The sequence below is a fragment of the Apis mellifera genome, linkage group LG6, assembly GCF_003254395.2.
Source record: "Apis mellifera strain DH4 linkage group LG6, Amel_HAv3.1, whole genome shotgun sequence".
NCBI classification, from domain to species: Eukaryota; Metazoa; Arthropoda; class Insecta; order Hymenoptera; family Apidae; genus Apis; species Apis mellifera.
Genome location: NC_037643.1, coordinates 9,651,620 through 9,668,032, shown reverse-complemented (window position 1 = coordinate 9,668,032; position 16,413 = coordinate 9,651,620). Strand labels below are relative to the sequence as shown.

Here is a 16,413-nt window from a genome sequence, read left to right as displayed (position 1 = left end):
CGAACAAAATGTTACGCCCTACAGATTTTATTCTTTTTTTTTTTTTTTTTTCCCTTTTTTTTTGCCCATTATAAAACGCTGCTCGTTTTTTCATTCTTTTTTCCTTTTTTTCTTTTTTTTTTTTTCCTGTAACATTCATCAACACCACGGTAAATCAATGGTCTCTCAGATTAATCTCGATCAAACACTCCCTCATCGGAGGAGGGGGGTTTATCGTGCTTTCACGAACTCGCACGAATTCGCAAGGAAATTGAGAAAAAAAAAAAAAAAAAAACAACAACTGAGAAAAAAAAACGTAACAGCGTGTGTCCGGAAACATCGAGAAACAAAAACACCCAACGTCGTATTAGAATTTGATTATTCGTTCGTTTACATCGTTTACAATAAATAACGCTAATTTTCCCCGTCCGTAATTTACACATTGTAACATTGTACTAAAAAATTGACGCCGCGCGTGTCCTTCCTCTCATTTTCTCGCTATTCATTCCTCCTACGCATACACACAACTCCTTTCCTTCTAATAATACGTTTCGATTATTTCTCTTTTTTTTTTTTTTTTTTTTTTTTAGATTATTCGATATTTTTCTTTTATTTAGAGAAAAAAAAAAAAAAAAAAACGAAACAAGAAACATTCTCTTTATCGCGCTTTCCACGCTCTTCTCTCTTTCGCTCAACCGTCGATCCATACCCTCTCTCATCTTCTCTCTCTCGTCATTCTCTCTCTCTCTGCCCCTGATTAACGGTCCATAAATTAATTGCGAAAAATACTATAAGTACTATAAGTGTTTCTTTTCTTTCTTCTTTTTTTTCTTTTCAGAGACGCGAAGAAACGAAGTGGCCACACTATCCCTGTGACTCGAGCGGGTGCAAATCGCGTGTGACGGAATATGAGATTTCACATCTTTCTTTCATCCCCTGTTCCGGCCTCCTCGCGCGACATACCGGATAACAGTGATCGCATGTGAATAAACGGAAAAAAAAAAAAAAAAAAAAAAGGAGCGTCCGCCGTGAACCTGGAATATTACATTTCGATCTAAATACGACGCGACAATCAACGGACCATAGTTTCTTTCTCTTTCTTTTTTCTTCATTCTTTCCTTTTTTTACATTCAATTTCTTTCTTTTCTTTTCTTTTTTTCTTTCTTTCTTTCTTTTTTTTCTTTTTAATTAACATCATTTCTATCATCGTTTCTCACGTATCGACACGGCCGACCGGAATGGCGTATCGCTATTAGACCACACACACACACACTAGAAGGAATAGGAACAAGACTTTTTTTTTCTTTTTTGGCCGCTCACCGTATTATCTTCGTACACACACATACTCACGCACGTGCACACTGAAATACAATGTCGCGATCGTCTCGCGGTGTGTTGGAAACGCGGTTCATAATACGAAACGCGATAGAAACGAGTTCGATCGAGCATCGAGCGGGAGATTGCATCGGATCGATCTTCTTCTTCTTCTTCTTCTTCTTCTTCTTCTACGCGCGCACGCACACACGTGACACATGGCAGTCTTACGAAAAATCAGGTATGTATATATATATAATTGTGTGTATATATATATATATATATTTTTTTTTATATTTATATTTATTTATTTTTATTTTATATGTATAATTCTAGCGTTCATATGTTTGTTGCTCCCGCGATATAAACACCCGCGAGATGGATACCCCGACATATACACGTTGACACGACGCGTTGAATCGACCTGTTCGTTACCTGTTCGACAATTCTACTCGCGCGCATATCTCTAAATCAACAGATCAGGCCTTAATCGTTTTGCGCTCGCCTTGGTCGCGCTTTTGATTACACCAACGGAATACACCATGTACTCCTCGTGTCCGCCGTCGTGTCCGCCGTTTCTTAAAAAAAAAAGACCAAAACCGTCGCCCTCAACTTCCCCCCACGTGTATATTTCAAGTATAACGGTAATAAGCTCCCTCTCCCTGCGTTTTATCCTTAGAGAGCTTCACCGGTGTCTCGTTCTGAATCGTACGGATAACGGGAGGGGGGAGGGGCGTAGGTTCGATTGGCCGAGATTGGGCGACTCTTACGAAACTGTCCCAAAGAGGCGCGATCCTAATTGCGCAATTATCATTATTATTATTATTATTTTTGCTTGCGCACGAGCGAGACGAGATCGTCTCGAGAAACGATCGCGCGTTGAAACGACGACACGACGACGGCTGATCGAGGGAAGGCATGGACTCGCCTCGCTCGAATCCGCGGGAGGGCCTCCACGCGTCGTACGATGGCACAGAATAAATCGAATCGTTTATTATATATCACAACCTCTCGGGCGAGGCTTCGAAACGCTCAGTCACTTATTTTTTTTTTTTCTTTATCATCATCTCCCTTCCTCGATTTTCACGGATATATTTTCACACGGCCTATATATATATATATATACCACCGTATATATATTCATATTCATCGCGTATATATTTCCATCGCGCAAGAATCTCTTTTACCAGAACAACTCGTGGCCGAGTCTCGTGGACGTGGACGTTGCTGTTGCCGCTGCTGCTGCTGCTGCTGCTGCTGCTGTTGTTGTTGTTGACGACGATGATGCTCCGGGCGGCCATGGCGGCTGACCCGGAGCCGCGGTTCAATCCTCGTCGTGGTGGCGGGGGCTCGCGTCGTAACCGCCGATCGATCCCGAGTTCTCTGGCGAGAAGTTCATCATATCCGTCGGCGAAAGGCTGTCCTGGGGGTAATAGAAGGACGGATGGTCGGAACTGGGGCCGGCCGCGCCTCCGTTCAACATGGTCGCCGGAGGGGACACGCTAGGCCTCGCCGACGGCCCGGCACCGGTCCCCGGATGGTGTTGCGTGCCCAGTTCAGAGCCGACCGGGGACAGGAAGCTCATCTCTGGCCCGCTGTCACGGCACCACAGTTGCCTCATCTCCTGCCTCCGTTGCCGCATCAGCGACTTGTACTCGGATATGCGCATCTTCTTCCCGTCCACGATGCAGGTGCGTTTCGGCCGCGGCCTGTACCTGTAGTCGGGATGCTTCTCCATGTGCAGCTTCGACAGCCGTGATTGCTCCTCGTAGTACGGCTGTTTCTCGGAATTCGACATCGCTTTCCATCGAGCTCCTGTTGAAGAGTTGTAGAAAAAAAAGAAAAAAAAAGAAAGAAAGAAATAAGAGAGAGGGGAGAACAAAAAGAAAGAAAGGAAGAAAATGATAAACTTTCGTTGAAGATGACAAGGAGAAGGAGAGAGGAGGGGAAGGGAATTTGTCGGATCGATGACTTACCGAGTATCTTCGATATGTTCGAGTTGTGCATGTCCGGGCAGGCTTTCAAAATTTTCCTACGCTCGTCCTTGGCCCACACCATGAACGCATTCATAGGCCGCTTGATATGTGGCTTGTTCTCACCCTCCCTCTTCTGCTGTCTCACCATTTTAGCTGGACAGAGAGAAGAGAGTGTTAGATGTCGACTAGCCGGTGGCCGGGCTCCCTCCCGTGAGAAGCGAATCTGATTTCGTGAGCATCACCTGGCGCTCTCGAAACAAAAGCGTGAACGTCAGCCCCGTGGCTCGTCAAAAGACTGCTTACCTTTTTCCGTTATGTCTTCCGGTACCTTGTAACCCGGCTCCCGCCACACTGTAATTTCAGAAACATCGTAGCATGTTATAATTTGCAACGGCGAGTTTAGAAGAGCAGATTATGAGGAATCGTGCGACACCATTTATCGAATACACATTCGTGATTTTATTTTTTTCGTTGTTATTATAGTAAAATATACGGGATTGTATTTAGGGTATTAGATAGGTTAATGAAAAATAGATAAATAACAAGGAGAGAGAGAGAGAGAGAGAAACATCTTTTATTCATATTTCGTATAAATCTCTGTTTCTCCGTAAACATTTGTGCATAAACTGTATTTCATCCGCGTAATTTGTATTTCAGCAATAATTAATGATATTAGGTAGTTGGTGCATGGACGAGTCGCTCGTCGACAGAGACCTACATTTTAAACGCTTCGTTATGTACAAATAAAGTGAGAATGAATGTGTGCTTATCAGAAGAAAAAAAAGGTTTCTTTCATCTTTTATTATTATTATTATTATTATTTTACACGAGAATATAATTATTAATTTTGTATCTCTCCTCGTGTAAGAAAATGAAAAGATTATATACGATAAATATAATACAGGGAATGGATCGAAAAATGGAAGCGTGGAAACGAAATGGAAAACGTTGAATTTTATTCTATCCTATAAGTTATAAAAAGATATTATAAAAATTTTATATCTAAGAGTTTAAAATAGCATCTATTTTTAAACACATTTATTAACGATGTGAGCGCGCCTTTTTTTTTTAGCTTTTTAACAAATCTAATGAATGGATCATTTAAAGATGTGAATGAAAGAAAATGTGCGCAAATTAAAAATGTGTATCTGGAAGAAAATAGAATCTTGAAAGATGATTAATCATTGGTCTTGTAAGAATAATCGAAATTATTTTGTAGTTAAATTTTTAAATTGCATAGATTAATGATTGATAAATAATTTCAATGTTAAAAAAAAAAATATGTAATTATTCTCTCATAATTACAGGATCATTAGGGAATCATTAGAATTCATATTAACCGTCTACCAAGCGGAACATTAATAATATCTTTAATTGTTTCTCTTCTTCTTCACGAGACGCATTGTGCGTCACACTGAAGTATATTGCCAACAGATGCACGATAATAAAAATCAACCAATCTACGTTTCAAATCTCCTATCTTTATATTAATTAATTTTCTCCTATTAAAGGAATTCCTAACATTTTTTCTTTTTTTTTTAGATAGACAAACGTGCTTTCAATTTTTCGATCCATCCCGCGTTATAAAAATTTCTCGAAAAATTACGTTATCGTTTTACGATAATAACCATCGAACCATGAAATAAACTTTAAAGAAGGAATATTTACTGTGAGGTGTCGACAGGTAGTCCTGTTCCTCCTGTGCAGCCTCTTCCCGAGAACTGGAGTGCTTGAGACCCCCGGGTCGTTGGGTCTGCGGCGACGGGGGCATCGCGCCAGCGCTCGGCGGTATCGCGTAAATACTGTGCATCGCGATGTGCTTCTCCATGGCGGCGACCGCGGCTGCCGCCACCGCACCCCCAGGTCCAGCCGCCTCGTCTTTGGCCATTACCTTGCCCACTGTAATGATAAATGCCAAAGGTAAGCAAGGAGAAAATTATGAAGAACAATGCATAATGTAATCGTACAAAGAGCAGCAATGATATATCGGAAAATCATGGTTGTTTCTCCAAAGTTGTAGAAAATAATTTTCAAAATTTCAAAAAGTTTAAAATTTATCCTGGCTAGCTTTATCTTTTTACGTTTCAAATCATACGTGAAAAATAAAGATCGATCATCGTTCTTGAAGATATATCTTCTTCGAGTTGTAATAATTAGAAATGAATTGATTGATAAGAAAAAAAGAAAATTGAAGAGATATTGAAAACGGTAAAAGGACGAGAAAAGATGGGTTTATTATACAGCGTATTACCCAGTATTCACTTCGAGATCTTGACGAGCTGATTGTTCATGATCTGATAATGATTATATGAAAACCTCATTTTATAAACCTACAATTATATTTCTGAAAACCTGCAATTAATCTAATTTGATTTTCAAGCAATGCATTTTGCTTTCGCGATTACGTGTAAATTTACACCTTTGTTCGTGATAACGAATGAATATTTATACGAATTTTGTTTCCCACATGTAAGAATTTTAGTTTTAAATTCGTCTTTGACCTATATACACTTCATCCCATTTTTCTTTTTTACTTTCTTTTTTGACTTTAATTTCTCGTCAAATATCTTTTTCCCCGTTAACATCTCGTACAACAAAGTACTTATACACTTCTTACCGCGTTAATTATCGAATCAATTAAACAAAAACAATTCAACGCTTTAAAATCGAGGGGAAAAATAATTTTTCCGAGGGCAATCGCTCCTCGGTATCCGCAGCCTCGTTTCCCCGTTTTCTCCCTTCTTCTCTTCTTTTCACTCTTTTTCCTTTATTTATTTCCTTTATCCTTTTTCCTTTTCTTTCTCTATCCCCCCTCCCTCTCCCCATGTCTTTCCCCTTTCCTCGAGGATACAAGGTGCACCGGCTCTTATCTTAGAATCACGTTACGCGTCGTTGATTGTGCTTTAAACCGAAAGCAAAAACCGGCCGCGAAAGGAAACAGGTTTACCAAAGGAGAGGGGAGAAGAGGGGACAGAAAGAGAAAGAGAGAAAAAGAGAGAGAGAGAGAAGGAAAAAGCCGATCGCGAACAATCAGGTAAAACGCGCGCGCATACCCGAAGATAATTAACCGTACGTTTCTGATCCCGCCGCTTATTCTATGGGGTATTGATCGAATTTTTTCCCAGCCCACGGCCTCTGTCCGTCCCCCGAAAAGGGGTACACCTTGTCGACCGTTGTACAAACCGGGCCTTAGTTACCGTCGCCAGTCGCAATTGCGGTACGCAACCGATCTCGACGGTGGATCGAGCATCGATATTCTACTTTCGCCCCCCCCCCTCCCTCCTCGGGATCGGAATTTCTATCAGCGCGCGTACATAAACGATTTAATGATGAAATTCATCGCGATTCCGGGCAGCTTTTGCCTCGTTAGAGAGCGGCCATCGAGAGACGGCCGATAAAAGCAACAGATGTTTAAATATCGCCGCGTATCATCCGTTACATTTTTTCTTCCATCTATTTTTTTTTTTTTTTAGATTCATTTACTCGTTCCTGATTATCTATATCATCGAGTTTTATTTCGAACGTATTTTTCTTTTTCACTTATTCAAGAAAATCCTATTCTTTTTTTTTTAAGAGAAAAAAAAAAATTCTTACTACGAAAATTAGTTGAAAAGGTAGTTTCCACTTACTCGGGGAGGAGATGGAGCTGAGGTGAGGCGGGAGGCCCGCGTAGGGAAGGGTGGTGAGATAATTTCGAGGCATCGGTAGCCCGGGTGGGAAGAGCTTGGGCGCGGTGGCCGCGAGCGGTTGCTCCTGCTGGCCGCTGCTTCCGGCCCCGGTCGAGTGGGAGTCGCTTCCGGGCGACGAGGAGGACGCCGTGGCCCCGGACGACGAGGACTTGGGCTTGGTGAGGTTGAGGGGCGCGTCGAGGTCCTGCAAGGGGGCAGCGGTCGGCGCCACCGCGGAAGAGATCGGCGTCGGCGACGCTTCCTTCTCCATCTGCGTGGTCATCTGCGCGAGATGCGCCGTCGCCCAGCTTGGCCCTTCCCTGTGGCTGCTGATCATCTGTAATAACAATTTCGAAACTTCGTTCAGTACGCGCCATTTCGCCATTATTCTAGGAAAACTTAAAAATATTCCTTTCTCTCCCCCTCTTTCTTTTTTTTAATAGCCTTAACGGGTTCGCTTTTCGTCTCGATCTCTACTCGGCCAAATTTTTCAAAAATTGGATTAGAAAAATTTAATCGTAGAATTTATGCCTTGTTCTTGTTGACAACAAAAGTCTCAATCTTTGTCACGCTAATTTTAATGTATATGTATATGTTTCTGAACGAATCGAAAGTGGGGCGATTCTTGATGAAAAAGAAAAATTGAAGAAATTCCCTTTTCTTTCGTGAAAGAAAAGTTTTTAAGGGAGTAACGTGATCCATGTGAATCGATACAGTTTCGAAGCACCGTGATCGAATGCTTAAAATACCAATCTAAATCAGACACGCAATCAAACATTAACTGTTGCCAATGCGACTCGTGGATCTACCACTCCTCTACATACGACGGTTGATCGAACTTCGTCAAGATCCATGTTTTTGATAAATAAATAATTTCTCCCCCGAAACGAGAAAGGAAACAAGCCGTCAAAGTTGACGGTTTCGTTCGAGCCAGGATCTTCCACACCCTCGTTGACATCCAATAATAATTTTTTCGACTTCTTTTTTCCTAATCACGCGGTTATCAATCCTCCTCCGCCTTCCCTTTAAAAATCGGTGGCGCCACCTAGTCGTCGCGCGCGTCTCTGAATTTTTCATCCATCGAAAGAACGAGGATCGCCTCCCTTTTAAAAGTTTCAAACGCTCCCAAACGTTACATCGTGCGAGCGTAAATAAAAAGTGGAGCTTAATCAAAGTGGAGCGCGGGGGAAGAAATTGGGATTGCGGGTCTACGTACGTTAGCGATCGAATTGATATGTTTGTTGGTGGTGGTTGACGTCGACGTAACAGGCGGCGGCGGCATAGGCGATTGCACCGGCAACCCTCTGAGCTGTTCGAGAAACGGTAGGAACATCAAGGATTGCGGCCCCGACATGCTCAGCTGGTTCTTTGTCATCTGAGCCTGTAGCTCCTGGATGTTGTGCTGCATGATGTGCTCTTGCTGCCGCTTCAAGTGCTCCGTTTGCAGCCGCTGCATCTCGATTTGCTTCTGCGAGTCGACGGTCATGTGCGCAGGATACGACTGCAAAGCCATGGGACGAGCAATTAGAGGGATGATGAACCCCGTTGTCGCGGGCAAAAAACAGAGAATGAAATTTACCCCTCCCCTTCTCTCTCTCTCTCTCTCTTTTTTCTCTTTCTTTCTTTTCTCTCAACGGAACGAAAGCCAGCCATTGTCGGCTCGGATATTCATTTTCTGCTTTTCAGTTGGAAACGAGAGGAAGAATGATGAAAACGTAATGTGGGAAAATTGTTAGATCCATAGATGGTTTCGAATGACTATCTTTTTTTTTTTTCTTTTTTATTTCCTTTTCTAGGAAGTTTTCCTAGAAAATCATCAAAGTTTCGCGTACGTTGTAATATTGGAAGAATTGAAGATTGGATTATTTCTGGGAAATAATTTCCGGAAATATGTTGCATTTTAATAAAAAATTCAAGTGAAATAGATACAAGTACAACGTAAATAATACATATTGACATAAACTTTACGCATACTTAAATATCCGAAGCTATAATTATATCATTATCGCGAAAAAATACGTAAACGTTAGCTGGATCTTAAAATATATCAAATTAACATTCCCATTTACGAACCCATTTCTTCCAGGATTTTACAACTTCCAGGGAAACCGCTAATTGAAGAAGCGTGTACAAACTCCGTCACTTTTTCCTTCCATATATATATATAAAATAAAAAAAAAGAATGATAAAGAAGTCCTGGATATTATATTAATATCCAGAAACGTACGTATATCGCAAGATTTAAGAACGATTTAAACAGACGTAATCTCCAAGCTGGCAAACACAAATTATAGAAGAAACATCAAGATTTTTCTCCATATAAATATTCCCTCATCGTCCCCTTATTATTAATAACCGTATAATTTCCTTTCTGTAACAGCCGATATAATATTTTACGCGCTCGCCTAAACTCGCCCTCCTCCAACTATTTCATAAATATATAAACTATAATTTAATCTCGTTACGTTATCGAATCTTCATCTATCATTACTCTACCAGATAGAACATCGAATACTTGCTACACGCATTCACGTTTTCCAATCGAACACCTTTTCTTTTTTTTTTTTTTTTCCTTCGTCCAAGCATTCGAACGACGCGACTAGAGAACCAGTCCAGTTCAACACCGAGCTTTCCCAGAAAACGTAATAAAAGACGCGGGGCGTGATACCAACTTTAATTGCCGGTTATCGGCCGCGTGAAACGGAAGCTGGAGCTCGCTGCGAGTAAGGAGAGCGCGACAGGAAAAAGAGAGAAAAAGAAGGGAACGTTATTGGCACCAAGTGTCGTGATAACGCGTATCTCTTTCGATCTATGGGATCCTTAACCACCTTCTCGCTCTTTTTCGTGCGATTAAATAAAGCTAATAAAGCTGGCCAGGCACGGATGATCGGTCGTTAGACGTCTGGATCCGATTCGATCGAATAGTTCTTCGACTCGAGCGATATTCGCGGTTTATTTCGAAACATCCGGTTATGCAACGCAGACAGCGTTACCAAAATGAAAATGTATTATTATTATTATGCGCGTTATTAATCACGAGCGTAACGTATCCACGCTTATCTCTTTCTTTTCTTTTCTTTTCTTTTTTATTTTTTTCACGCGTCCCTGATGCTCGCCGCCGCGACCACTCGTCTCGACGAGCATTGTTCCGCCGATTTGCATTGAATGCGCGTGAAAACGCGTATAACGAGCGATCTTGTAATCGATGTTTTCGATTGTTCCGCGGTTATCTTGCAAACACGACTCGTCTTTCTCGAAAGTTTCGCCATTTCTTTCGAGGATTCGAGAAAGAAAAGAGAGAGAGAAGATTATTTTTAAATCTTTGTACACACTCTTCTTTAAAAAAAGAATCCTTGAGAAAGATATATTAATATAGAGAGACTCGATCCTTTACACTTTTGATTTCTTCAAACTGATATTTGTATTACAAATTTAGGCAAAGAGAAGATGGAAACGCGCGACACGAAGATCGATCGATCCTCCATCTTGTTCTCCACGAAGAGCGCACCAATTGTCCCCAATTGGATGATTTTCAAAGGATCGGCCAAGGAACCGGCCTCGACACGCGTTGACCCTTTTCTCCCGCGTATGTAGGACGGAAATACACGCCCCTCGGTGTGCAGCCAGGGGTTAAGGTGACCGGAATGGAATTATTTCTTTTCCAGCGGCCAGTCCATTAGTCAAGAGGAGGCCGCTAGGTGGCGCTATTAATTCAACGAGGGGGGAGGGGACGTGGTTTTCAGCGCGGAGCATCCTCTCTCTCTACCGTATAGTAACCAAGTAAGTGTAACAATTCAACGTGGTTAATATCATTGTATTTTCCTACGACCTGGCTTTGGTCCAGATATGCATGAAGTTTAAAGTCTATTTTGGACGATAAGGAAGACGTTTATTCATCCAGCCTGGGCACCAGCTGAAACGTCACATATGCACGATATTAGGCGCGCGCGCGCGCGCGCCCACCTCTCCTCCTTTCTTCCTTTTCTCCTATTTTCTTCCTCTATCCGCTCGCCTTTCGACGAGCGATTATTAATCCTCGATGCGGATTGTGGAAGATCGCGGCCCGTGATTTACGATCGAGCGAGGAGGACACACTCGCGAGGATAAACCGCTCCGTCTCGCGTTCTCCCTTTCTTTTTTTTTTTTATATTCCTTTGAATATAAGGGAAGGAGGGGAGAGAAGAAGAGGAAGAAGATGAAGAGAGAAGTTCGATGTTTGCCTTTCCTTCAGAGAACGTTACCATGTGACTTTCCGACTTTTTTCGGGAGAACCTGATGATTCATGTCGCGGGGAGAAGAAAAGAATTTAACGCGGTAATTTCGCTCGGGTTATTTATAATGGATGGAACGCTCGTATGGATTTTTTTCCTTCCTTTCCTTTCTTCTTTTCCAACGTTTCAATCTGATATTTTTTGACATTTTCATTTGGAAATATCCAAGGATTTAATAAAGGAAGGATTCACGAAAAAGAAAGAAGAAGTGAAGATAAATCAAACGAATCACTCTCGATAAATTATGAAATGTTGTAAAATGTGGAGAAAAATACGGGAGGGGAGGGAATATGCAAGGCATGGAAATTGGTAGATTTATTCGCCATGTGAACGCGAACGCGTTGAACGATACCGGTTATTTGTTAAGGCTTGAAAGACGAGTCACCAGTTTTCTCGGGCATACGGTTCTTGAATGAACCGAGCTGGGCCACTTCATAAGGGCGTGCAACTCCAAAAATACCCGTACCGTGAAAAACTGGTGGAACGATCGTGAAATATCACTATTCGCATTCTTGCTCCTTGATCAACGATCCTTTCTTAATGAACGTATAATCTTCCCTTGATAAATCCCCAAAAATTTTCCCTTTTATTTTTTATTAATCTTCCATACTTTTTACACGATGGAACCGTTCCACGCCACGGAATCGAAATTAAAACATGGTTAAAAAATCGTCGAGGATAAGAACGTAAGAAACTCATTAAAAAAAAAAAATGCTTTGTAATTTCCATTGATCATCGATCCTTCGTCATTAAATGGGAAAACAATAAAACGAGTTCGTAAACGGTACACGCAGTAATAATAATTGCGAATTATCTATGAGAGAGGAGGAAAGAAAAAAGAAAGAAAGAGATACCTGTATATCGAATACATCGATCGATGCGTGTAGATATACATGCACGTTCAGTGTTGGACTTCATTGTTTTGCCAGCAGCACCCAGGTATCGACGGTACGATACTCGGTGCGTCTATCGGCCGGATCCGCATATTAAACAACCTCTGTATGGAAATGCACTCGTTAGCGCTAATTATTCTTACCACTAATTGCCCGGTTGTGTGCGCCGTAAGAAAACAACATTGTGGAGATCGCGAGAAAAACTTACTGGACAATCAGTTTTTTTCCACTCAGAGCCCGTTCCGCGTGCAACATTTTCACGAATATATATATTCGTGTCGCGGATATCGGACACTTTACTTACTTCGTCCCGAATGATTTTTAATTCTCTTCCAATCTAATCTGTTTCAAATAATTGTCACACGGAATTAAAAGAGAAGATAAATAATTCCTCTCACTTGTACTTAATACGCTCTTTCACCCTTTAAGAGATAATTTAATTAATATCCTCGATGTTAAATTAAAAATTTTCTCTTTCATACTATTATTTATATTTAGAGACAAACTTGAGAAATCTTTATTATCAAGAAATCGTTGAAATTGACATTAACAACTAATTAATTAACTGCTGATTGTGTCGAAAATTGGAAATATAATGAAAGAAAAAAGAATACTCGTTCCTATTTCGAACGAGTTTAACTAAATTTGATTCGGGGAGGGGATAAAGGATAAATTCTGGTGGAAGTTTCGTGCTGGCCGCCGTTCATTAACAGACTCGTCGAGCTGGTGCTCGTGGTACTCGTGGTTGGATACGCGAACAATGTCCGACGACGGACAATAAACGGGCTGTGCAATTTCAGGAACCATTCTAACGGACGGGGGCTATAATCGGCATACCGGCACCACAGCCAATGGAACTTCATTATTCATTTGCAAAGTTCAGTTATGCCGATGATACGTATCCATGACAGCTATACCGCCCACAGTGGCTAAATATAAACAGGCGGGGTGCCAGCAAGTTCCATTCACATTCACATCCACACACGAGGCGGCTGCTCTCGCTCCCGCCGGTTCAGTAAGTGAGAGCATAAGAATATGAGGAGCCCCGTTCTGAATATGCATCCGCGCATTGACGCCAACTGCACCGCCTAAACTTAGCCGCGCAATTACCGAAACATACCTACCCCCATAATCGCTCTTCTGCCGGTTATCTCTCTGCCACCCGGTTCCCTCCATCGACAAACGCCGATCCTCGTATCGAGGATTCGTTCGCGTTCCTTTCAGATCTTTCCATTGAATAGAATATAACAGATAGGGACGAAGAAAACTTTTCGATTTCGATCGACGAGAATCGAGAAATTTTCAACCGAGTCGATTCGTCGAAACTTGATATGGCGAGAGAATTAATTTCGCGCAAGAAGGATGCAAGTTGAGGAGGTTGGTAAATATAAATGTAACGTTTCCATTCGAATTTGAATTAATTTCTTCTTGGATGGAATTCTTGGAGGGGGGAGAGACTCGCTCGTTTAAAAAATTTGTCGGGCGGGCGATAAATGTTGGATGAGGGGGGGAGAGGGAGGGAATACGCGTGGTCGTATGGCGGTCGCGGTTTGGTCTTTCGTCGCGGCCGCGGCCGGCCGGTAACGAAAGACGAAGGCTAAAGGCCACGAAATTTGAATCTAGATTTAGAATCGGAGCCACTGGAGTGCAAGGGGACATGCACAGCAGGGATGACGTAGATCCACCGGAAGCGGTTCATACTTCACGTGCGTTATAAAGACTGTCACTGTGGCACTGTCTAAAATTACGACGGGCCAGCCAACACAGTGGCTTGAATACAAGCCTACCGAAAGCTGGATTGAAGGTACAATGTCCGCCGGCCGATATACCGATATTATTTTATTTCAACTCCATTTATTATTTCCTTTCTCATCTCTTCGAGAAAAAGTATACGATTAAACCATCCGTGTGCGATTTGCAATATCGAGTCGTACAAATTTTTTTCCTTTTTGTAAATAAAATTTCGAATAATTTTCCATCGCTGCTGTTACAACATCTTTATATTATTCGGATCCTATGCTAAAAATACTTAACGAATGAAGATGAATACCAAGTACGAATTTTCCATCGCATTATATCCCTTTATATTGAGAATTTTCATAACAGTTTGCGTTCCGTTCGAGTTTATATCTCGATAGAGTCGTTAGGTGTTGGTGCATGCATGCTTTGAAAAAAAAAGAAAAAAAGAAAGAAAGAAAGAAAAAAACGTCCCCCGGAAAATCGATCGAACGCGCGGAAAACGAAACTCGAACGAAACGCGCGGATTCCCTCGTGAAATATGCATCGCGAAACAAACGTGCGCCAACGGAGAGAAAGAAGAGGCGGCGACAAAGAGGAGCCGTTGGCCTGCACTCTTAATGGAATTTTAAAAGAGCGAAGCCAGAATTCGACGACACGCAGGGGTGGCCTGGGGGAGATACATAAATTATGGACCGCTTTGAACGGGATTCGCCCGCTGCCGCTGCTTCACCCGTTGCCGGCCCGCGCCTCTGCAATGAAACTTGTGAATGCGGAATCTAGGGCAACCGGAAGCGGTATTTTCGTGGCCGGGGCTTTTCCACCCGTGGAAACAGGAGAGCCGCGGATCGTCGTCGTCGTCGCCGCCGCGTTATTGCCAAGGGAAGGTGGTCCATCGAGCACCCCTGATGAATTCCTCGCCGAGGGAAAATTGTGAAAAGCCGGGGTGGTCTTCGTTGATCTCGATGATGCTCCTTGCATTTCCGCCTCGTTCCGTGAATTTTATCTTGCTCATTATTCAATTGAGATTGTCGACTGTAGAATTGCATTTGTAATTTCTTTTGTAATCGAGTAAAAAAGAATTTAATCTCCATCGAATGGAGATTATTTATATCATAGGTGAATTATGAATTTGAATTTGCAACTTGGAAAAATTTTCTAGCAAAATGTATCCAAATGTAAGATGCATTATCGACAATAGACTGTCACGAAGGATTAATTTTCCCTTTGACGGAACAACATCCAACGGACAAAGAATTTAGTTTAAACAAGAATCGGAGAAACGCAAACGCGTCGCTCGGCCGACTACAAAGTCGAGTCGAGTCTTCTTGGGTTCCGAGAAACGCGGTAGAGAGCACGCGTCAGAGGCTATACGTTTGGTATCGACATCGCGGAATCCATAATCATAGATCACAGAGAGCGTGGAGGCGCGCACACGTAGAAGGCCCCCGTGTAGGCCAGCGTTGCCGCCCGATACGCTGCAACCAAAGATATTTTCGGGCGACTTTATTGGCCGATGTTTATTATCTATTCCGCCGCCTCTAATCCTTTTGATATTCCCCATCGGCGGATAAACAAATTGCGCCGATCACCACGAGGCGTGCTGCGAAACCTTCCCTGGGTCAGCTTCTCGAAACCGGATAATATCAATAATTTTCCCTTTGCACAACTGTATCGACTACAATATTGCACCGAGTCTTTCACACTATACACGTACATACGCGTTATACACGAGCGGCTTTCAACCCAACCGTTCCTACAAAGACGACTTTGTCTCGTTTTCATCTGGCGCGTCGCCGCCACTGACCGATTGTGGCCGCGTATCTGGAGAACAGGCGAATCTTTTCGATGGATTAGATATGGATACAATGTGGTAACAGTTGAACAAAGTGGTGTAATTCGTATCCGAGAGTGTTTCCTCTCTGTAATACAAGTTTTCTTTCACTTTCTTTTCATCCAAAATTTTATTTATCCAGCGAGTTTTCTTCAAATAACAACTAACATTTATGCAAAAATAAAAAAAGATGGAACATGAGATAATTGAAGAATAAAATAGCTATTTAAAATATTTATATAAATTTTGATATAGAATTATTGTAGATAAATTGTCAATCATGCGTGTAGATTCGTGATCTTTTATAATATATCAAACATTATGAAAAATGATACATGACTAAAATATATCGGATCGTAATTATTAATAGATCTCTATTTCACTGATTGTATATAGATAATTTATGCAATATGCATATTGCATCGATATTTAATCTCTTGAATTCTCATTTGCACACAAGTACGACATTGTGAATTTCTTTTTATATAATTCATAAAGCCATTACAAAACCATGTAAAATATATTATATACCTATTTCATATATTTATTAGTTGAATAGATTATTTACTAATTACTAGTTTTTAATTGGTCAAACGAATGATACGAAGGAATAATAGATATATTTAAAGTTATAATGAAAAAAATGGATTTACGATTGCAATTATATAGAAGTATTATGGCTACAAGTTGAATTATTAATACAAGTGAGTGACGTTATTCCGTTATGAGAAACAGTGTGTC

General features: G+C 41.6%; 1 protein-coding gene across 3 annotated transcripts in view; it reads right to left on the bottom strand.

Moving 5' to 3' along the window:
• Nucleotides 1–341: 341 nt before the first annotated feature.
• Nucleotides 342–16,413, bottom strand: part of LOC408884 (transcription factor Sox-13) — a 148,767-nt gene continuing 132,695 nt past the window's right edge. Inside the window, exons 4-9 of one of the 3 annotated variants that reach the window (XM_392414.7) lie at nucleotides 8,154–8,438; nucleotides 6,899–7,274; nucleotides 4,938–5,168; nucleotides 3,573–3,620; nucleotides 3,270–3,422; nucleotides 342–3,108 (exon numbers count right to left, since the gene is read on the bottom strand). In XM_392414.7, the coding sequence (XP_392414.6) occupies nucleotides 2,618–3,108; nucleotides 3,270–3,422; nucleotides 3,573–3,620; nucleotides 4,938–5,168; nucleotides 6,899–7,274; nucleotides 8,154–8,438 (1,584 nt within the window). In that variant the 3' untranslated portion in view covers nucleotides 342–2,617. The remainder of the gene's footprint in view (nucleotides 3,109–3,269; nucleotides 3,423–3,572; nucleotides 3,621–4,937; nucleotides 5,169–6,898; nucleotides 7,275–8,153; nucleotides 8,439–16,413) is intronic. The other 2 variants (XM_016912656.2, XM_026441575.1) reach the window with 2 other exon arrangements.